At 41.1% G+C, this 25,134-nt stretch overlaps 1 protein-coding gene across 3 annotated transcripts in view; it reads right to left on the reverse strand.

Moving 5' to 3' along the window:
• Positions 1-25,134, reverse strand: part of LIMK1 (LIM domain kinase 1) — a 119,511-nt gene that overhangs the window by 80,754 nt on the left and 13,623 nt on the right. For 2 of the 3 annotated variants that reach the window (XM_056558532.1, XM_056558534.1), the window contains exon 2: positions 12,058-12,154. In XM_056558532.1, coding sequence (XP_056414507.1) covers positions 12,058-12,154 — 97 coding nt within the window. Of the gene's footprint in view, positions 1-3,835; positions 3,911-12,057; positions 12,155-25,134 lie in introns of those variants that run through there. The other variant, XM_056558533.1, reaches the window with a different exon arrangement.

Consider the following 25,134-nt stretch of genomic DNA (forward strand, 5'->3'; position numbering starts at 1 on the left):
AGTCCTCAGCGGCAGGACCCTCGAGATCACACATCTTATCCCCTATCCTTTGGATAGGGTATAAGATGTCTAGTACCCTTTTAAGTGGAAATCTAGGGTGAGTTCCCACACTTTTTTTCCCCAAGGACTTGACCCCTGATCAAGAGGATCTTATTGTTGATGAGTCCTGCTTTCGAACCAAAATAATGGGTTGGATGAAAAATGGCACCAATTTTGGTGCACCATGCATAGAATAACTCATGCACCCAAATCTTGGTGCTAAACAAATAAAAAAGATGTCTGACACAGTTCAATTTACAGGATGCTATTCAAGTATACAAAATAATCACACAAACCCTTGATATTGCATAGAGGCCATTTCCTAAGCTTACCATTGTGCCCCTATTAATAATATTATTGTCAGAACCTATAGGGTTAAAAGGTTCTGACAGGCTCTTTGTTTGTTTTTGTTGCCGAGTTACACCTAGCTGTCTGGCTGGTCAGCTGACCGCTTGATGAGAGCATCTGTGGGGTTGCCTATTTAACCTGGCAGTCTGCTCTCATTCAGAGCCTGTGAAAGAGTCTTTTTTTCCTCCAGTAGCTAGCGTGTATTGCCAGTTTCTCCAGTATAACCCGGCATCTTTGACTTTTGGCTTTCGTCTCGACTTCTCTCTGGTATTAGCGACTTAGTACTTTGACTTCTCCTGGCTTAGACGCGGGTTAGTTGACTCTGGACTTTTGTGTGTGTAGTCTTACTTTGTTAGTCTGTCTGTTATCCTACTGTCCCCGGACCTAAGTCTGTGTCATTGTAGATTATTTTGACAAATTACGCCCCTCACGTATCTAGGAAGAGACTGTCTTAATGGTTACGGACCTGATGTTTAGGGCAGGTATAATAGTAGGAAGGGACAGGGGAGCGGGCGAGAATAGTGTGCACTCCTTCCCTGCCCATACGTGACAATTATAGAAAGGTTTTCACTATACAGACCAGAGGCGTAAACCCCATTATGATAACAACCATCATCATATTTGTGGCATCCGTGATCCATGATCTCACAAGTATTGTTACAAATGCTCAGCTGCAAATAAAAAATGTTACATACAATTTGATAAATATATGAAAACAAGGATCACAGGGAAAACCACAATATGGGGTGCTATGCAATCCTAATGATTAGTCCTGCAAAAATTGTGCCCACACATGTAAAAATGCGCAACTTTTTTTAAAATATAGGCTTGAACCTTTGCATTGGGCTCACTGGCATGGTGCCCAGTAGAATTGTTGCAGTCCCCTGCTACACAGTGCTCAGCAGAACAAGGTGCTTGCCTCTTTAAAAGTATAGGATGGGTGGAACCACAGAATTTTCCTGTGTCCATGACACAAGTGTCAGAGTTTGCACTAAGAGTTAAAGGGGTATTCCACTGGAAAACATTTATTTTTAAATCAACTCGTGACAGAAAGGTAAACTGATTTGTAAATTACTTCTATTAAAACATCTTAATCCTTCCAGTACTTATCAGCTGCTGTATGCTCTACAGGAAGTTCTTATGTTTTTGAATTCCCTTTCTGCCTGACCACAGTGCTCTCTGCTGACACCTCTGTCCATTTTAGGAACTGTCCAGAGTAGAAGCAAATCCCCACAGAAAACTTCTCCTACCCTGGACAGTTCCTGACATGACATGTCAGCAGAGAGCACTGTGGTCAGACATAAAGGAAATTCAAAAAGAAAAGAACTTCCTGTGGAGCATACAGCAGCTGACAAGTACTGGAAGGATTAGGATTTTTTTTAACAGAAGTAATTTACAAATTTGTTTAACTTCATGGCACCAGTTTATAAAAAAAAAAATGTTTTGCAGTGGAGTACCCCTTTAAGGAAGTCCCTAGGCTGGTAACAGAACTCTGTGCTTGTTACGCCATCTGCTGAAGCCCTGGTCCAGGTGCAGCACAGTCAGCCTGGACACTGGCAAAGCTTAAAGCGACAATTCGAGCCACCACAGCAGAAATAGCACTAGTAAGAATACCGAGAGCTTAAACGATGGCATTGTTGATATAGCCCACCTAAAACTCAGCCTGACTGGATACCAGAAGTCAAGGTTACGAAAGACTTTTTAGCCAAGTGTATAAAACTGTCCAAATTACTTATCAAGGACAACCAGAGCAAGGTGCACCAAAACAGTGAGTCAAGTCTTGAGCAACCCAATGCACCGCCTAAAATCTATTACTGGGCCGTGATAAAAATACTAGTTGTTGCCCTGGTCAAGGCATTGCTTGTTATCCATTACAGAGCTTGGCTTCTGTTCCCAATACATCCCTATTTGCTACTGCACTTTTATGCCAACAGTTTAGGAAATTGAAGCAAAGTCACACAGTCACACATGGTCATTGTTACCTGAAAATAACTAACTTAATGACTCACTCTTATTGACTAATTTAGTGAATTTAAAGGATTTAATTCTATTTTTATTATTCTAGTATTCTATATCCAATGCATACAAATGCTTCTGAAAATCATGTCCCCTGGTGTCCAGCAGGTAACATTTTCTTCTCCTTTGCCCTACTACAATGCTTAAATGGGTACTCCACTGCCCAGCGTTCGAAACTAAACGTTCCCAACGCGGTTATCGTGCTGCTGGGGTTGGTCACGCCCTTCGTGATGTTATGGCCATGCCCCCTCAATGCAAGTCTATGGGAGGGGGCGTGACGACAGTCACGCCCCCTCCCATAGTCTTGCATTGAGGGGGCATGGCCATGATGTCACGAGGAGCGTGGCCGGCCCACGGCAGCATAAAAACAGCATTTGGAACATTTACTCCCGACTGGCCAGTGGAGTACCCCTTTAAGCCAACTTTCACAAGGCAGTATATTGGTCAATATTATTATCAGCATTTGTAAGCCAAATGTAGAAATAGAATCTACACCGAAAAAAAAAAACTATAATGGAAAGATTTGCACCTTTTTTATGTTTCGACTCCTTTCTAATTTTGGCTTAAAAATACTGCTGTGTGTATGTGGCCTTTAGATAGAACATTTAACCGGTTTGAGCAAATCATGGTTCATTTATTTCCACCTCTGTATTGGTTTCATATTTTTGCTATGGTAAACCATAAACATGGTTGTTGAATTTTGACACTGTGGTGCAATACTAATAGATTGTGCAATATAGAATGATGTTATAGCATTAAGCGTCAGCTGTTAGCTGCTTATAAACATACTTCTATAGAATCATTATCTAAAAACGTAAATAAGGAAAGCAGCAGATATAAAAATCCTCATACGTATGGAGGTTGTTAAAATACTTGATAATTGGTATATTCCGAATCAATATAAAACACCAATGCACGGTAAGAAGCTACTTAACATATAAGGTCACCATCAACATTAAACTTTCTGCTAAAGAGCTATAATAAAGTCAGAGTATAAACACTGAATAGATAGGACCATTTAGAAGGCACAGCAATTACACTACTTTGGATATGGGAGAACCTCTAAAGCTGCCCCTTTTCGATTCTCTAACCTCAATGGGGTTTTTGACGGAGACTTGATAGGTGAAGTCTTGATGGCATTAAGGGGTGATGTCTTGTTATCTGCCCCAGCCTTTTAGCATCAATGGGAGCATCAGCCGTTTAAGTCTCCGGAGAGTTGATTCAGTCAACAATTTATCCATCTCTACGGTTGGTTATAGATTTTGTTGCTTTTTTGGTAATACTTAAAACAAAAGGCTATAACATAAACACCATGATCAAACTATAAAGAAGGATATAAATAAATGGAATAAAACCATGAAGCCGAAGCATGGTGCGTACGGTGAAATTACATGACGCTGCTCATCTATCCGAACGATGCTGTCAAACTTACTGTCTCTTTGCTGCCTGTTGCTTTTGCTCCATCCTCATGTAGCCGGTTCTCACAGCTGTCTGACCTATCTATCTGTCCCCTGTTTTGTTTCCCCAGCCCCCTGTGAGTAATATAGAAGAACAGGAAGTTCTGAACACACAGCTGTTTTAACAGCAGAGACAACCCCCCCCAATGAAATCATCACAGTACTTCCGCAGAGCCGGCTACAGATATAGTGCTCAGATAAATCGTTTTATTCTACAGTCACATAGTCATAATGAATTGAAGCTACTAGAATTGTTTTTTTTGTAAGAGCTGGAGAAGTCAGTATTGGTGTTATTTCTCCGATTATTTTTTAGTTAGCTATTTATTAGTTATCCTAATCTCAAGAATTTGTAGGTCTCAAGGCTACAATTAAAGGGGTTGTCTGGTTTGGAAACCCTAGGGCTGCCCACACACTAAGCCTGAATACATTCCCTATAAATCACCCATCACCATCAATACATCGCAATAATTTGCTGATTTGTGAAAAAGGATGCTGTCAGGCAGCCTCCTTCAGTGTCCCCAGTGTCTTCAGGGCCCCCGGCACTTGTTTCCCCATTATAAATATGTTGTACTGTATAAAATGTGTTACAGTGGGGATCAAAAGTTTGGGCACCCCAGGTAAAAATTTGTATTAATGTGCATAAAGAAGCCAAGGAAAGATGGAAAAATTTCCAAAAGGCATCAAATTACAGATTAGACATTCTTATAATATGTTAACAAAAGTTAGATTTTATTTCCATCATTTGCACTTTCAAAATAACAGAAAACAAAAAAATGGCATCTGCAAAAGTTTGGGCACCCTGCAGAGTTAATATCTTTTACTGCCCCCTTTGGCAAGTATCACAGCTTGTAAACGCTTTTTGTAGCCAGCCAAGAGTCTTTCAATTCTTGTTTGAGGCATCTTTCCCATTCTTCCTTACAAAAGTCTTCCAGTTCTTTGAGATTTCTGGGCTGTCTGTCACACACTGCTCTTTTAAGGTCTATCCATAGATTTTCAATTATGTTGAGGTCAGGAGATTGTGAAGGCCATGGCAAAACCTTCAGTTTACGCCTTTTGATGTAATCCCCCGTGGATTTCGAGGTGTGTTTAGGATCATTATCCATTTGTGGAAGCCATCCTCTCTTTAACTTCCGCTTTTTCAAAGATGGCATCAAGTTGGCATCCAAAATTTGCTGAAATTGTATTGAACCATTTTTCCTTCTACTCGTGAGATGTTCCCTGTGCCACTGGCTGCAATACAACCCCAAAGCATGATTGATCCACCCCCATGCTTAACAGATGGACAGAGGTTCTTTTCATTAAATTCTGTTCCCTTCTTCTCCAAACGTACCTTTGCTCATTCCGGCCAAAAAGCCAGCCATCGGTCCACAGAACTTGTTTCCAAAATGCATCAGGATTGTCTACATGTTCATTTGCAAAGTTCTAATGCTGATTTTTGTGGTGTGGACATAAAAGAGGTTTTCTTCTGAGGACTCTTCCATGAAGACCATATTTGTACTAGTATCCCTTTATAGTGAAATAGTGTACCATAACTTCAGTGTCTGACAGATCTTTCTGGAGGGATTGTGCAGTCAAACGTAGGTTTTGAATTGTTTTTCTCACAATCCTGCGAGCTGTTCTGTCTGATATTTTTCTTGGTCTTCCAGATCTTCTTTTAACTTCCACTGTTCCTGATGACTGCCATATCTTAATTACATTCCGAACAGAGGATATTGACATCTGAAAACATTTTGCTATCTTCTTATAGCCTTCTCCGGCTTTGTGAGCATCAACAGTTTCAGATTTCTAGACAACTGCCTACAAGAACCCATGGTGCTGATTGTTGGAGCAAGGTCAGATGAGTCTGGGAATTTTAAACCTTTGAGATTGACATCACTTGGTCTTCCCAGATGATGATTGAGAACAATCCATGACACTGGCAGGTCTCAGCTTTGCAAAGGGGGCAGTGCATGCTATAAATTCTGCAGGGTGCCCAAACTTTTGCAGACGCCATTTTTTTTGTTTTCTGTTATTTTGAAAGTGTAAATGATGGAAATAAAATCTAACTTTTGATGACATATTATAAGAATGTCTAATCTGTAATTTGATGCCTTTTGGAGATTTTTCCATCTTTCCTTGGCTTCTTTAAGCACATTAATACACATTTTTACCTGGGGTGCCCAAACTTTTGATCCCCACTGTATCACTTTAAGAGTTATACCATGTGATATGTCATGTGATTGTTGCCCAGGAGGTACCAGTGACCAGGTGATCCCAAGAGTGATCTATGGGCTCCCTGCTAGTCTCCCACATATAAGCCCTGGGTGGAGCTCCTCTCTCTTTAAGCTCTGCTGTTCTGCTAAGCTGAGGTCCAGTGCAGTCGTGCCTAGTGTGTGTGCCCAGAGTGTTGGAGACCTCAAAGTCAAGTCCTGCAGCCACCAATTGTCCTGTTGCTTCACTCCCTGGATCCGCCACTGATTTCAACAATGAAGAAAACATCTCAATCTCTTTAGTCCTGCAGCCTAGGATATGCCAGACCAGGATCCCTGTGCAGTAATCTCATTGTACCCACCTACGCAGGAGTCCTGTTTCAATATTTTGCCCTTGAGTGTGGCTGGTAAGAGCACATACAAGGTTAGTTGTAGGATTAATGTAAATTATTCCTCTTTGCATGTCTTCTCAAGGATTTAGTGAATACAAGAGTATCTCTGCCCCCATCAATCTAATATCCCTGACTAATTGATCCAAATGCAGAAATCTTCATTTCTCTATCAGTATACCTTTACATGACATATCTCATATATAGTCTTAGTGGAAACTACAGCCATGCCAAATGGGCATCATGAGTTTAATTCCAAAATGGCAATATCTTCATAGACAATATATGCTCCCCCCATGTTTCTGAGCTTTTCTCTCAAGTAATATGATTTCCTCCCACATTTAATTAAAAACACACTCATTGGTTATTTGGTTTCCAATGGAATGCTCCTAATGTGTTTGGAATATTACACTGTGATAGGCTTTGGGCACAGTCACAGACTTTAGAGCACATTCTATTTAGTGCTATGGCATTCATTGGCAATAACTGAATGATGGGCAATAAATATTCAATACAGAATATTTTGTTTTGCTGTATCTCCAAGCCTATGTTATTCAGAATCATTTCCATTTTTGCTACTGGCTGTAGAAGTAACAGCATCATTCATTAGACTAAGTGCTGCTTACAATGCCAATACTGGAACAGGACGTCTATTGTACTTTACTGTCTGAAGGGCAGTCGTAGAGCATAATCTGTATTTTATGGTAATGTTATTTTTCAAATGCAATAGACTTAAGAACAAGCAAACACCTCATTCGCAGGAAGCACACCATACAAATAGAAGTGTCATATTCAAAAAGTACAAAATATTTTATTATACATATTATACATAAAGGACGAACAAGTTAAAAACACTAAAAGAACCCAAATACTTATGGTAACCCCGATACTAGAGAGGGACAAAAAGCACACCCTCTACCGGGCACCCACCCAATATCCACTGGTTCTAGAAGACACAATAATCAACAATAATTGTGGCGTCCCTCTGGAGCAAAATGAAACAAATGGTGCAAACAAAAAAAATTGTCAATAATAACCCACAAGAAGACAGCTCCCTCTTAAAATAATCCCTGTCATCAAAACACAAAGTACCACTAGAGTCAAAACAGTCGCTGAGCATGGTTATTCAGATTATTGTTACTTCTAAAACCAATGGAGAGTGCTTCATTTACCGTATATATAGGGTGGGTGCTTTTTGTCCCCCTCTACTATCATGGTTACCCAAAGTATTTGGGTTCTTTTAGTGTTTTTAACTTGTTCGTCCCTGTATATTTTTTCCTCTGCATTTATGTATAATAAAATATTTTGTACTTTGAATATGACACTACTGGTTGTTTGGTGTTCTTCTTGCGAATTAAGTGTTTGCTTGTTCTTAGGTCTATTGTTATGGTTTAAATACCTCTTGATAGCACCCAGGTATTACATTTTAAATGCCCACTTTTAGCTGAGCCCCCTCTATTTGTTATATTTGTGATTTTTCTAATGCAGGCTCTCTGTGTCACTCAGAATATATACATCACATCATAAAGATATTTACAATACCTTTTAATCTGGAAATATCTGATCATATACATAGTTTGGCCCTAACATTAAAAGGATTATGCAGGAATAGAAAAAAAAATACTCAATAATCCATTTAAAAGCACTGACAGGTAACAGGTTGAATACATGACTTCGACAATGGAATGTGCCAAAATGGGATATCGTAGGCAACAAATCAACCGTCCTTTGTTGAATATCATGTCTTGGACGCAGGAAATATTATATGAAAAAACAAATGTGGACCAGCCCCTCTAGGTATTCACAACCTAATCTGAGGGTCTATTACTCAATATACAGCCATGAGATTGGATATACTATTAAAAGAGTTTGCTATTTATTGGTAAATAAACACAGATGATTGCACAGAGATATTAAAAGATACCTTGTAATAATAAATATGGATCCAAAAAGAAGAAATAGTAAGACAGTAAAAAAGTAAGACAGAATAAATAAAAATAAAGTGAACCTAAAAACAATGATGGCAGTTGCGTATTAGTCCGGTGCACATATGATGGGTTTGTGCTAATTGTTAACAATATTCCACAGTTATAGTGCGACAATATGGTGTAAGGGGATGCGATACCTTACTGTCCCATCTCCACAGGGATGTTTGTTCACTGTGGCTGGTGTACAGCTGTCCCAGAATGACGGCGTCTGTCTCTTAGAAGTGCCGAGCTCAGCTGCAGTTGTAAGGTCCTGGAAATGCGTGCGTCACCGCGGATGCATGCACACTGCTGACATTGTTGACTTGACTTGTAGTCAAGTTCTACTCCTTGTTGAAGGCCCCTATCAATCCAGGTCGGGGTGAATGCAGAAGACGTTGTGCCCTGGGATTAGAAAAGGTGCTCCGTGTTTCGGAGTTTCTCTCTTCACCCCTTTTTTTTAACAGCATGATGCTGTTGAAAAAGGGGTCAAGAGAGACTCCGAAACGCGTTCAGCCTCACCTGTGAACATCCACACCTATATGCGATAATAATTTCTAACAGAAAAATTCAACTTGGAAATCTGACACCTCACTATCCGTCAAGTAGAAGGAGCACCTGTTCTAATCCCAGGACACTGCATCTCATGCATATGCCTCGACCAGGACCGTCAGGGGCCTTTAACAAGTCAAAGAAGTGCCTGTCAGCAGAGTACATGCATCAGCGGTGACGCACACCTATCTGGGACATTACAACTGCAGCTGTGCTTGGCGCTTTTAAGAGATATGACGCTGTCATTCTGTGACACCCGTACACCAGCCACAGTGATCCAACATCCCCATGATGACAGGACAGTAAGGTATCGCATCCCCTTACACCATATTGTCGCACTATTACTGTGGAATATTATTGACATTTAGCACAAACCCATCATATGTGCACCGGACTAATACGCAACTGCCATCATTGTTTTTAGTTTCACTGTATTTTTATTTATTCTGTCTTACTTTTTTCTTTCACTATATCTTCTTTTTGGATCCATATTTATTATTACTAGGTATCTTAATAACTATGTGCAATCACCTGTGTTTATTTACCAATGAATAGCAAACTGTTTTAACCCCTTCCCGCTATAGGATGTATGCATACGTCCCAGCACCCAACACCGTTCACGCATTGGGACGTATGCATACGTCCTAGAGATCTCTTGCACTACCGCCAGAGCTGCCGGGGTGCTGGTCACAACAATATTAACCCCATAGATGCTGTGATCAATCCTGATCACGGCATCTATGGTGTTGACAGGGGGAGCGCACTGTCAACACCATAGATGCCATCGCAGGTCACCGTTCGTTGCTATGGCAGCAGGAGGTCAGCTGATGACCTCCTGTCTGCCAGATATGGGAGCCTGTGAGATCCAGCCACAGGCTGGATCACACAGGCTGTAGTATCTGCAGCAGATCACACTGAGAGTCATACTGTGCTGCAGTACAAATGTATTGTAGCAACCAGTAAAGAATGAAAAATTAAATAATAAAAGGTTGTTCAATACATGTATGAAGTGTAAAAAAAAAGCCCCTTTCCCAATAAAACCCTGTATTGTCATCAAAAAAGATAAAAAAACCACAAATCATATGCATAATAGGTATTGCCACGTCCGTAATGACGTGTACTATAAAACTATAATTGTCAATTTTCCCACACGGTGAACCGTAAAAAAGCAACAACAAAAAAGCGCAAAATTCGCCAATTTTGGTACAAATAGCTGAATAAAAAAGAATTTTGCTCAGAAAAAGGAAAAAGAACATAGAAAGTTATATAAAATGGGTATCTCCTTAATCCTATGACCAACAGAATAAATATAACATCACTTTTACCGCACAGTGAACACCATAAAAAAAAATTTTTTAAAAGGGTCTGGACACCTAGAGGAGCTGGTCCACTTTTGTTTTTCATGTTGAATCTTGGTATACTGTATAAGGTGGTACTCGGTATATATATATATATATATATATATAAAGTGAGATGCTTGTGCAGAGCTATTTTTGTAAGTACGGTATACTTATATGAATATCACTGCAAAAAATCTCTTTTTTTCACAGGAAACATTATATGTAAGGATCTGAGCAACTTTGACAAGTTCCTCTAATTTTAACATGTATTTTTTAAAACAGTTTGGTATCTCAAGTAGTTTCTTGTATATACAATGATATCAGCAGCCCTGCCTAAATGTTTGGCTTTTATTATCTTCAATGTAGAACTCTATGTGAAGATCACATACGTACAACAGTGCTCATTAATAAATATAGGCATCAAACGTAAATAGAAAAAAACTTTTTTCTCTACCTCTTTAATAAAAGAATAAAATGAAGTAACCTGGAAGCTTCAATATGATTTGTATAAACCATTTAATTGGATAAAAAAAAAATCCCTGAACAAGAAAACAGGGCATATCTATCATCTGAACAATAACCAACAACTTTCAGATTCCCAACATTAAGGTCTGTGGGGTAAAACCTGCATTTTAACCCAAACTATGGACAGCATGAGACAGAGACAAGGAACTGGAATACAACGCACTATAATTTACTCTGAAACTCTCAGGAATTTTAGAGAAATCATAGTTTTAAAAGCTGCTGGGAACGAGTAGGTAGTCACGGTGGGCGGTCCACACATCTGCTCCCTACCCTAGGGCTGTGTTCCCATGGCAGAATTTTTATCCGGAATTCCCCATTGGAGAGATGTGTCACTCAGGACAATTCTAAAGACTTGTTACCCCATTCCCAGTAGCTTTTTTAAAACTTTGAATCCTTTGGTTTGCCCAAGCATTCTTGAGTAAACTATAGTATGTCATGATCCAGTCCCTGTCTCTGTTTCATGCTGCCCAAATCCCTTATGGGTTAGCTTTAATTGTACACCTATAAATCCTACCCCTTAAAATAATTACTCAATAACCACTAATCCAAAATGTATTGAAATCCAAACAAAACAAAAATCCAAAATGTATTGAAATGCAAACAATGTATACAGCCACAAGATAAAGACTCACCCCTACAACCAATATAAACGTATCACCAAAACACTGATAGGTAGCCCACTCTAGTAGTACCATATGATAGTATGGCAAACGCAAGCTATAATTATCAAATCTATTAAACCAAATCTAAGCAATGCTCTGTGAGCTAAGTATATCAGCAGCAAATCGAAAAACCTCTTCTAGTTTTCTACAACGTATCAGTCTGAACTCAATGCTGCTAAGCTCATAGACCAGGTATAGGCAACCTTCGGCACTGCAGATGTTTTGGACTACATCTCCCATGATGCTTTTACAGCCAAAATGCTGACAAAGCATCATGGGAGATGTAATCCAAAACATCTGCAGCGCCAAAGGTTGCCTATGCCTGTCATAGAGAATTGTCTAGACTGAATACAATTGCATCCGCTTCTCAGCTAAAAGCAGGAGGCGGCCAATATGAATTTACTCGAGGATCTGCTTCTCCATAGACTTCTCTATATGACATCAAAAACACCAGAAAAAAAATGTACAAAGTGTCAGGAAACAAATGTCACCAAAATACACACACATACATTCACACATGGCATTTTATGCATGTAGCGTATGTGAATCAGCTTTCTTCCAGGTTTCCAGTCATACCTGAAACAGTCAGTGTGCCAATCCGAGTCCAAGGCCTGTAGATAACGTCCATCATAGATGCTTTGTCCACAACTGGCACACACTGGCAGTTCATTACCTACAGAACGAGAACAAAGTGTATAAATAAAAAATGTATTTCAGTTTATTAAAATAATTAAAATTTAATATTCGAAAGTAACATGAAATGTATCGTAGTTACCTAAACCACCAGTCTTAAAATAAAAGAGAATCAGCTAAATCAAGTTTATGTTTAATTTTATAAACATAAAAACTGTTTCCATAGCATTATAAAACTTGAGAGTTTGGTGGTAAATGGCCCTGAATTGTACAATTCCATTATATATTTTTCTTTGCTGCATGTGGAGAAATGACAGGGAATTAAAATGTAAAGTGCTGCAGTAATATAGACACTAAAACACAGCTGTAATATGAAGGACTTCACAATGTCATTGGAGGACTACACACACACTATATATATATATATATATATATATATATATATATATACATACATATACATACACACCTTTTGATTGGTAAACATGCACTGGGAAACACTACTACTAGCAGTAAGGCTTTATTCCCACCACAGTTGCTAATCTTAGTCGTTTCAGTAGTTATCAGCTGCCGTATGATCCACAGGAAGTTGCTTTCTTTTTGAATTTCCTTTCTGCCTGACCACAGTGCTCTCTGCTGACACCACTGTCCATTTTTGGAACTGTCCAGAGCAGGAGCAAATCCCCATAGAAAACCTCTGGACAGTTCCTAAAATGGACTGATGTGTCAGCAGAGAGCACTGTGGTCAGACAGAAAGGAAATTCAAAAAGATAAGAACTTCCTGTGGATCATAACAGCAGCTGATAGGATTAAGATTTTTTAATAGAAGTAATTTAACAAATCTGTTTAACTTTCTGGCACCAAATGATTTAAAAAAAAAGTTTTCCAGTGGAGTACGCCTGTAACCTATACTCATACATACACTGCTCAAAAAAAATGAAGGGAACACTAAGATAACACATCCTAGATCTGAATGAATAAACTAATACTTTCGTCTTTACATAGTTGAATGTGCTGACAACAAAATCACACAAAAATTATCAATGGAAATCAAATTTATCAACTCATGGAGGTCTGGATATGGAGTCACCCTCAAAATCAAAGTGGAAAACCACACTACAGGCTGATCCAACTTTGATATAATGTTCTTAAAACAAGTCAAAATGAGGCTCAGTAAGTTTGTGGCCTCCCCGTGCCCCTATGATCTCCCCACAACACCTGGGCATGCTCCAGATTAGGTGGCAGATGCTCTGCTGAGGGACGTCCTCCCAGACCTGGACTAAAGCATCCGCCAACTCCTGGGCCAGTCCATAGCATCAATGCCTTCCTCTTGCAGGAACTGCTGACAAACTCCAGCCACATGAGGTCTAGCATTGTCTTGCATTAGGAGGAACCCAGGGCCAACCGCACCAGCATATGGTCTCAGAGGGGGTCTGAGGATCTTATCTCAGTACCTAATGGCAGTCAGGCTACCTCTGGCAAGCACATGGAGGGCTGTGCAGTCCCCCAAAGAAATGCCATCCCACACCATTACTGACCCACTGCCAAATTGGTCATGCTAGAGGATGTTGCAGGCAGCAGAACGTTCTCCACGGCGTCTCCAGACTCTGTAACATCTGTCAAGTGCTCAGTGGGAATATGCTTTCATCTGTGAAGAGCACAGGGTGCCAGTGGCGAATTTGCCAATCTTTGTGTTCTCTAGCAAATGACAAACATCCTGCACGGTGTTGGGCTTTAAGCACAACCCTCACCTTTGGATGTCGGGCCCTCATACCACCCTCATGGAGTCTGTTTCTGACCATTTGAATGGACACATGCACATTTGTGGCCTGCTGGAGGTCATTTTGCAGGGCTCTGGCAAAGCTCCTCCTGCTCATCCTTGCACAAAAGCAGAGGTAGCGGTCCTGCTGCTGGGTTGTTGCTCTCCTACGGCCTCTTCCACCTCTCCTGATGTACTGACCTGTCTCCTGGTAGCGCCTCCATGCTCTGAACACTACGCTGACAGACACAGCAAACCTTCTTGCCATAGCTCACATTGATGTGCCATCCTGGATGAGCTGCACTACCTGAGCCACTTGTGTGGGTTGTAGACTCTGTATCATGCTACCACTAGAGTGAAAGCACCGCCAGCATTAAAAAGTGACCAAAACCTCAGCCAGGAAGCATAGGAACTGAGAAGTGGTCTGTGGTCACCACCCGCAGAACCACTCCTTTATTGGGGGTGCCTTGCTAATTGCCAATAATTTTCACCTGTTGCCTGTTCCATTTGCACAACAGCATGTGAAATTGATTGTCAGTGTTGCTTCCTGAGTGGACAGTGTGAGGTCAGGAAGCCAAGGAACAGGATCTTGTAAACCACTTACAGTAAGCATCCTATATTCTGCAGCTTCATACGGCTCAGTATGTTACACAAAATAGTTCCAATCTCAATTTTTCTGTTAAATAAGTCAGTTGCCCCCATTGCAAAAACTAAGCCCCCCCCCCCCCCCCCTCTACAAAATCTATTTCCAGAAATCTGGATGCTGCTAAAACAAACAAAATCCAAAAGCTGTCTGGGCACGCTGGGAGTTGTAGTTTTCTGCAATAGTTGGAGGCGTCTTGGTTGGGAAACACTGTGTTAAATACTGAACACAGTTAAGTGAACCAGGAGATTACTGAAGAGAAAGCATTGGGTGCAGATGGAATACACCAGCTTCGTAACCGTATGCTTACATCAGATGTTCGTGTAACCAAAAAGATTATGTTTCTTTTAGATGCTCTATAAATTCCAATAAACGCTCGAAAATTCAGTTTTACTTTAGATTCGCCCAAAAGGTCTACAAGGCAGAGGTTTCATGACATGTTGGAGTGGCCTCAATAAGTCCATGTTTAGCCCTATTCACATGGGCCATACCCTTTGACTGTGCAAAGGCATGGAGAACTACATTAGTGTAAAAGAGGTATCTGAGCAGAATTTTTATGTTATGGATTTTGTTTTGGCTCAAGGCCTGATACACGCACATCACATGTCCTTTAACACACCTTAGCTCCACATCTCTGGGGGAATGTATCGGTCCGGCTTGCAAGCCAAGCCCCCTCCCACAATCCACACACTCTTCCACAAGGCCCTTCTGTTTTTTGTTCTACAATCTCTTCGTCAAAGCTCAGCCCCACTCGAGGACAAGGTTTAGGTAGAAAGACTGGGCAATGCCAGATACTCTGCTGGTTTTGTAACATTGCCTATGAATCTTTCATAGGTGTGACAACAAAGGAGGGAGAGTACAAAATGAAACCCCTGCGGTCATACATGCTGGTGTTCTTTACACCTTTAGTGTAAGTATTGAATTGTGTGAACACATTACTCCCCACCCACATTTTTAGACACGTTAATATGTGTTGGAAAAAAAAGTCTTGGGGACCAAAAATCTATGGTATTTGAATAAAATGCCATATTTTCCCCTCAATAACTATTAACTATCATGGATAGAGACAAGGCAATCTTACTTCAAGACATGAACATTAATAATAATAATAAGAAGAAGAAGAAGAAGAAGAAGAAGAAGAAGAAGAAAACTGTTGTTACTTTCTGGTCTTATCTGTTTTTATTTTTATTATTATAATTTTTTTTGTAACATAGTCTGAGGCATTGGGGAGTCACACAACCTCTCCCAGAAGGCCGGATCCTAAATCTCCCTATCTGCAAATCGCCTAAATGACTAAATGAGATTGTGATCCTCTTTGCTAAGCATGGAAAACATTTTGGGAATGCCACCAAATAAGCAACACTGAAGTTCACATCATGATTTCACAATTACAGCTCCATTTATCAAACTACCGAGAAACAATTTGGGTTATTAGGGAAAAAAAATCATTTGGAAACATTACAGTTGTTTGGTTAGTAGCTAAGGTCCTTAAAAAACATTGTAATAGGTTAAAGTGGTTCTATGGCACCACAACATTTTTTCAAAACAAAAATAAAAAACAAGTTATACTCACCTGCCCTGATCCCTTGCCACATGCCTTCTGTTCCATGCTTAAAGGGAAACTGAAAGCTGGTTCACACAATTAAAATGATGTATTACTTACATGGTAGGCACCGCCATTCTGGGGATTCAAAGAGGAAGACTTATCAAAACCTGCCCAGAGGAAAAGTTGCTGAGTTGCCCATAGCAACCAATCAGATCGCTTCTTTCATTTTTCACAGGCCTCTTTAAAAATGAAAGAAGTGATCTGTTTGGTTTCTATGGGCAACTCAGCAACTTTTCCTCTGGACAGGTTTTGATAAATCTCCCCCAAAGTGTATTAGGCTATGTTGCTAATATGTATAGGTTGTCCTCTGCGCAATGGAGGAGGGACCCAGCATCCCTGCCTCCGTCCCCTCTGCTCCTATATGCCAATCACCTCATGCTCACATGGGTGAAGGGTCCATAAATATTCATGAGATGGGCAGACATATAGAAGCAGACTATGCTGAGTATGTCGAGTCTCTCCTTCATTGCGCAATGCTGGAGGCTAATAAATCCTGTATCTTTGGAATAATATTATAATATATAATATACAATAAAAAATATATAGTATCATGTTAATCCAGTTCACCCGCACCATAATCTTATGTATTGGGTTTAATGCAGGGGAACTGGTTGTCAGTTTCCCTTTGAAGGGGGATAACATTACAGCCAATGACTGGCTAAACAGGCTGAAGCGCTGCTCCATGGGTACTTGGCACCAGAGTATTTTTTAATATGATTATATGAGATATAGACTGAATAGACTGTGCAGCCCACTCAAGGGCTAGCCCTGCAGGACTCCTGCTAATGGGAACAGTGTGTCTGCTGAGGAAAAAGTGCAGGAAGTCCGTTCCCATGCCTTCCTGAAGGACTTGAGCCCTGCTTCAGTTCCTGTGAAGCAGTAGTAAGACAGTCCAATAATTGTAAATTGCTATATCCTAGTCATGTTCCGTTCTGTTTTAGCTTATTTTTGTTAAAGGGGTATTCCAGCTTTATACATATTATTCCCTATCCAAAAGGATAGGGGATAAGATATATGATCGCAGGGGTCCCGCCAATGGGGATCCCTGCGATCTGGATGCACCCCCGGCATTCTGTGCTTGGCACTGCCTCTGAGACGGGGATGTGACGTCACACCATGTCCCCTCCATTTATGTCTATGGGAGGGTTATGTCTATGGGAGGGGGCGTGATGGCCATCGGCAGTACCCCTGTGATCATACCTCTTATCTCCTATCCTTTGGATAGGGGATAAGATGTATAAAGCCGGAATAACCCTTTAAGGAAATTTTTTTCATTTTGTAGTTTTTTTCTTTTTTCAACCTTATTCTGTATTCTAAACTTTTCAATATTAACACTATGGAAAAAATTTTTTAACTTTACTTTTGTTAAGCAAATTTTTTCAATTTTTCCACTTTTTCAATCTCATTTGTTAAAACTATTCATTATTCCGGAGTGAAATTAACCTTTTGATCCGATATGGGTTTGTACCTGTGTTTCTTTGGTAAACTTACTATGGAGGAGATTTATCAAAATACGTTCAGAGGAAGAGTGGTGCAGTTGCCCATAGGAACCAGATTGCTTCTTTAATTTTTAAAAAGACCTCTGAAAATTGCACATGTCCTTCATAAATCTCCAGCTAGGTGCCCTCATATTATTCTCTCTGAGGACATCAACTGAAAGCTATTCTTTGATATTCATTTCAGGTCACTTATTATACATAAGAACTATCATGCATAAAATATGTTCCTATTCTCACAAAGTTATACAGAAAATGTGCTGTGCAGTTTATCAAGATTAATGGGACACATTTGGGTCTCTTAGTGCACTCGCACCAAGGTTGCCTCCTGAACTCTTCCACTATTATAAATTTAAAATATATAAATTTACTTTCCATTGATCGAAGCATAGAAAAAGAATTGATGAATGGCTTTAACACCCCCGATCCTCAAACTAACAGAATGAGTGGTCTCATACTGTACCTGGAATATCAGTGCATGCTAAAACTGAATTATTTTAGAAACTAGTTATCTTTGCAAACTATTGTTGCGGGAAATATGTTATATATCACCATCTGGCCACTTTAGTACCGTAGGTACACCTTGGACCCCTTTTGCTTTTATTCTTTGTGTCAAACTTTCTAAAAGGTAATTATAACATTCATCAGAGATTTCGCTCCATATGGACATGATGGCATCACACAGTTCCTCCATATAGACATGATGACATCACACAGTTCCTCCATATGGACATGATGACATCACACAGTTCCTCCATATGGACATGATGACATCACACAGTTCCTCCATATGGACATGATGACATCACACAGTTCCTCCATATGGACATGATGACATCACACAGTTCCTCCATATAGACATGATGACATCACACAGTTCCTCCATATGGACATGACAACATCACACAGTTCCTCCATATGGACATGATGACATCACACAGTTCCTCCATATAGACACGATAACATCACACAGTTCCTCCATATGGACATGATGACATCACAAAGTTCCTCCATATGGACATGATGACATCACACAGTTCCTCCATATGGACATGATGACATCACACAGTTCCTCCATATGGACATGATGACATCACATAGTTCCTTCATATGGACATGATGACATCACACAGTTCCTCCATATGGACATGATGACATCACACAGTTCCTCCATATGGACATGATGATATCACACAGTTCCTCCATATAGACATGATGACATCACACAGTTCCTCAATATGGACATGACAACATCACACAGTTCCTCCATATGGACATGATGACATCACACAGTTCCTCCATATAGACATGATGACATCACACAGTTCCTCCATATGGACATGACAACATCACACAGTTCCTCCATATGGACACGATGACATCACACAGTTCCTCCATATGGGCATGATGACATCACACAGTTCCTCCATACGGACATGATGACATCACACGGGTCCTCCATATATACATGATAACATCACACAGTTCCTCCATATGGACATGATGACTTCACACAGTTCCTCCATATGGGCATGATGACTTCACACAGTTCCTCCATATAGACATGATAACATCACACAGTTCCTTCATATGGACATGACGACATCACACAGTTCATTTATATGGACATGATGACATCACACAGTTCCTCCATACGGACATGATGACATCACACAGTTCCTCAATATGGACATGACAACATCACACAGTTCCTCCATATGGACACGATGACATCACACAGTTCCTCCATATGGGCATGATGACATCACACAGTTCCTCCATATGGACATGATGACATCACACAGTTCATCCATGTGGAAATGATGACATCACACAGTCCCTCCATATGGACATGATGACATCACACAGTTCCTCCATATGGACATGATGACATCACACAGTTCCTCCATGTGGACATGATGACATCACGCAGTTCCTCCATATAGACATGATAACATCACACAGTTCCTTCATATGGACATGACGACATCACACAGTTCCTATATATGGACATGATGACATCACACAGTTCCTCCATACGGACATGATGACATCACACAGTTCCTCCATATAGACATGATGACATCACACAGTTCCGTTCCTCCATATAGACATGATGACATCACACAGTTCCTCCATATGGACATGACAACATCACACAGTTCCTCCATATAGACATGATAACATCACACAGTTCCTCCATATGGACACGATGACATCACACAGTTCCTCCGTATGGACATGATGACATCACACAGTTCATCCATGTGGAAATTATGACATCACACAGTTCCCCCATGTGGACATGATGACATCACGCAGTTCCTCCATATGGACCTGATGACATCACACAGTTCCTCCATATGGACATCACACAGTTGCTGCAGATTTGTCAGCTGCGTATCTATGATGAGAATCTCCTGTTCCACTACATCCCAAAGGTGATCTATTGGATTGAGATCTGGTGACTGTGGAGGCCATTGGAGTCCAGTGACCTCATTGTCATGTATGAGATGATTCGAGCTTGTGACATGGTAAACTCACTTGCTGGAAGTGGCCATTAGAAGATGGGCCCACTGTGGTCATGCAGGAATGGACATGATCAGCAACAATAGTCAGGTAGGCTGTCACATTTACACTATGCTTAATTGGTAATAAGGAGCCCAAGGTGTGCCAAAATATGTCCCCCACACCATTACACAACCACTAATCTGGACCAATGATATACAGCAGGATGGAGTCATGCTTTTATGTTTCATGTTCTTAACTGACAGGAGTGGCACCTGGCGTGGTCTTCTGGAGCTGTAGCTCACCTGTTTCAAGGTACGACATGTTGCATGTTCAGAGATGGTATTGGTTGTAACAAATGGTTATTTCAGTCATTTGCACGTCGAGTCATTACATAGCCCTGCTTTACAACATCATATCTGTATAGTGTTGTTCTCAATTTGCTTTGTGGTGAGATGATCTGTTTCCCTAGTAGCAATAGCTATCTCTGTTCTGACCAGTATAAAGCCTTATGGAATTGAACAATTATATAAATCACTAGTTAATAACCAGTCAAGCTGAATATAGAGTGGTGACAAAAGATTACATTTATAATGTTGGCTGTGGACCTTTAAATTTTGTTTATGACAATGGCTAAATCTATAAAACAGAAAGCCCCAGATGTTTACAAAGCTCCTGCTTTAATCCTGCTTCTATCTCAAGCACGTACAGTACAAGGGTATGGACAGGGACAAGATGTCATCCTCATCCGCGTGCTCATCAGTATGCTTTCTTCAATAGGATCAATACTATTTATGGGAACTTTCATTTATCATCCATCACCTTGTCAAATAATGCAACATAGTAAAATGAAAAAGCCAAACTATATGAATATGAAATACAGAAAGGAAAACAGTAGGCACTAGACTACATAAGTCTGGTGTATATGTGCCTCTAAATCACTGGATAAAGGAAATGCATGTGACATTCTCAAATAATGTGTTCCATGACGCAAGGTCCAATGTTATTCTAATAGTTTACATACTGGACGTCATTGCTACCTAATAGGAGATTTTATCCACAGAAAATGTGTACATTATTTCGAAACAGATTCCATTGTGGTGTTCCAGTACCAGAACACGTCCTGTCAGGTAATCATTGCTTAAGGTACCTGTGCTAGGCCCTGCTGCTCAGCTGATGCTTTAATATTCATTTTAGTCTTTGTCTGCTAATTTATGATGTTTTGCACTGTATCTTTAAGAAATGTAAGGGATATATGTAAGGAGGCATGATGCAGAGTACCCATGTAACCCTGATTGCCCAATGAGAGGCTGCTAGCTAGGCCAGATACAGTGTAGGTTGGGAGGAATTATCCAGACTAGTGCATAGCTCAGTGTGCACTGCAGTGTGGAGTAGAGACAGCAGTAGTGTGAGGTGATTCAAGGGAAGCCTAAAGTAAACCTTTAAGCAAGCAACCACGCCATTCTGCAAGTGTTCCTCGCCCAGGAGGATTCAAAAATTCCTAGCTGTCAGAAAAATACCCAGTGAGTCGACGAGCCACACAGTGCTAGTTCTTACCTTGCAACAAGTAAACTCAAGTGGGTGTAAAATACTACAAGTCACAGCAAGTTTTCAGGGCTCCCAAGGGTCACCGTGTGACCCCGCATCATATCGCGGGAGCCGTCCTTGGTCGTTAAGGGGTTAAATAGAAGTAATTTACAAATCTGTATAACTTTTTTCTGGCACCAGCTGATTTGAAAACATTTGTTTTCCGCCGAGTACCACTTTAAGTCAAAATATGATTACGTGCATGAGTTATTATGCCATGTATGCAGCCAACACTTGAGAGGTTGCTGTTCTTGAATTTTTTCCTGCCTACTTAGGGGGTTAATCCATATGGCATTGCTAAATAAAAGTCAATTCCCCTTTAAAGGATTAGTGATGCCATTTTCAGACAGTTACTCTTTCCAGTTAGCTTGTGTCTATGGATCAGGGAACACCGTAGATGCAAAGACTTTGCTTTAGGGAACTTGTCATGTAAGATCATTGTCACTTGAATATGTATCATGCACATTTAGCTAGTTTTCATAAGAATTACAACTGATATTAATAGTACAACTACAAACATGATGCAAATATTTTCTAGCATCACTTGTAGTGGGCAGACATGTAACAGAAATGTATGGTTTGTACAGCACTATTAAGCATTTTCTGTTATTCTACTTTTTCAGTGTGCATAAAGTTGAACTACATGGTTTTGTGGTCCTCTGGATGAACATGTGGTGCTTCCTTTGAGGAGTTTCAAAAGGGAACCTTTCATGCACTGTAGGTGAATAGCTTTCTAAACATGTTCCTATAAGTATTAATAGTAGCTGCAATTTGATTGTGGTCATGTCTTCCCACTGGGAAATGTAGGGAGTAACCTACCACCATCCTTCAGCAGTCTGAGTTGTGCATTAACCGCTTGAGATGAGGGCACGCCTATAGAGGGCATACCCTGTGTATGATGAAAAGAAAGAGGGAGGGCTTGGTGGGGATAACGCCGCAACCACCCTGAGTGAGTGACGGGCCGAGGCTTAAACAGTGTCCAGCCCCTCCCACAAATACAGCCCTGGGGGCTTTATACTTGTGGTCATGGCTTCCCACTGGGACATGTAGTGAGTAACCTACCACCATCCTACAGCAGTCTGAGTTGTGCCATAACCGCTTGAGATGAGGGCAAAAAGACAAGCCACTTAGTTTGAGCAAAATGTACTTTATTGATCACAAAACTAATAACTTAAACACGTCAGCCATTTCGTTATCTGGATTCGGGATATAACGTGCATAACAAGAAGATTGCCATCTACCCAGCCTTTTCATAATATGTGCGGGTACTTTGTGTTTCGAGGCCGCCGATGCCGCCCCTATTCGGAAAGAGTGGCCAGAAAAATTCATAGCATCTAGACCTAGTATGTTAAGCAGTGAGTGAATGGAACTAGTAAAGAGAGTAGTCAACAGAGGTGAAGACCCTGCCAACAACAACGGCATGCCAGGACCCGACCCACACGTGTTAGCCATGAAGTGATCCAACACCGCAACTGGACACCATTTATGACCTGTGGGAAAATACGTGACCAGCACCTGCGTTTTGGACGTCTTGGTACCCAGGAGAGTCAGCACGTATCTATCTCCAACACGAGACAACTGCTGTCTCAGTACCGGTTTAGCTTTACCGGACAAGACAGTGACTTCCCCTGGCCTGAGAAAACGGTAAAAAACCAAATACATAGTCGCTTTTATCAATTGGCTACGCCGAAAACCCAACGGCGCTGTGTCTAACAGGTCGGATAAGCTTCTGAATATGTCACCCAAAATTGGCCATCGGACCCTACTACTAACCGTGGGGGTGCTACGGATTCCGCATAGCACAGACTTGACCGCATGGACCAAAAAGAGTGAAGGCCGACTAGGACATTCCATGGACCGGAAGTGCTGTATACCAGCCAAGTAAAGCTTGATGGTATTATATGACAATTTTTTAGTGTGATGACAGAATGTGATCAAACAAACTAAATTTGAAACGTCATTTTCAGAAGGACTGGAAAAGTCCGCTAAAAACTTATTGTACACCCCCCATGCTAACTTATACGAACAGGCAGTACTGGGAGCTAATGCCTTCATCATCAGCTCACGTGCCAGTTGTTTGTACTGTACTAGTCCATGCTGAGTACATGGAACTGTGGCACTGGATGACCGTGCGTTTCCGCCCCCCGGCATTACCTGAAAGAAAAGGTTACATTTTAGCCTGGATAAGGCATCAGCTGGTACATTCTTGACCCCTTCAATATGTTGAGCCACGAAATGAAAATTACATTGTAAGACCACCTAAACTAACTTTCTAAAAAATGTCACGATTTGTACGGATTTAGACCTTCCTTTGTTTAGGATATCAACTGTGGCAGAATTATCGCACATGAACACCACTGACCTATTGCGCCAGCAATCCCCCATACTACTGCAGCAGCGATTATGGGGATGATCTCAAAGGTTGCGGAGCTGTCCCTGAAACCTGGTATGTCATGGACCTGCCTGGGCCACCTGCCAGCTAACCACCGTGCCCCGTAAATAGCTGGAAAGCCAATGCTCGATGAGGCATCTGTATATATGCGGGGAGATTCGGTGGAGACAAGTGGCACGAATAAGGAGACCCGTTCCAACTATCCAGAAATCGCTGCCACATGAGCAGATCTGCCATTGCCGATTGCCCCAACCAGACTGTGCTGTCCAGGAGAGGAGCTGAAGCTAGCAACTCCAGTAGCCTCGAGATCAAGGACATACCCTGAGGGATAACCCTCATCGCAAATGCCAACATCCCTAAAAGTTTGGTAACCCGGGACCTAGCAAACTTATGCAACATTCCTCGGATGCGTTCCAGCTTCTCTACAAGTAACCGGCCTCCATCTTCTGAGCATCTAAGACTGTGCCAAGAAACATTAAGACTTTGGTCGGCCCCTCTACCTTGTTGGGGGATACCGGTACTTCCCATAGCCTGAACGTTTCTACTGCTCACTGCAACTGCCAAGGTGCTTGCTGAGGGGGCTCTACTAACAGAAAATTGTCCAGGTAATGGATCACATTCTGGCACCCTACTGAGTGCTGTAGTATCCACTGCAACGCGCAAGCGGGTTGATCAAACAACCAGGGACTGGACTTTGACCCGAAGGATAACTTAACCGCAAAATAATATTGCTGCTGGAACCTGACCCCGTACCATTGCCATAGTTCCTTCTTTACTGGCAGAAGCTTGAAGGCATTCATGATATCGAATTTTGGACAACCAGGCACCTGCCCTCAAACCTAGCAACATCTGGACTGCTTGGTCTACTGAGGAGTACTTCATGGAGAATTCACAAGATGGAATTTATGAATTAATGCTCGGTATGGCCGAGTCATGGGGTGCCGATAAGTCAAAAATCAACCGTTTCTTGTTGCTAAATTTGCCTAAGACGATGCCGACAGGGCTCACCCTTCATGCCTGGAAAGGAGG

Source organism: Hyla sarda, chromosome 2, assembly GCF_029499605.1.
Source record: "Hyla sarda isolate aHylSar1 chromosome 2, aHylSar1.hap1, whole genome shotgun sequence".
NCBI lineage: Eukaryota > Metazoa > Chordata > Amphibia > Anura > Hylidae > Hyla > Hyla sarda.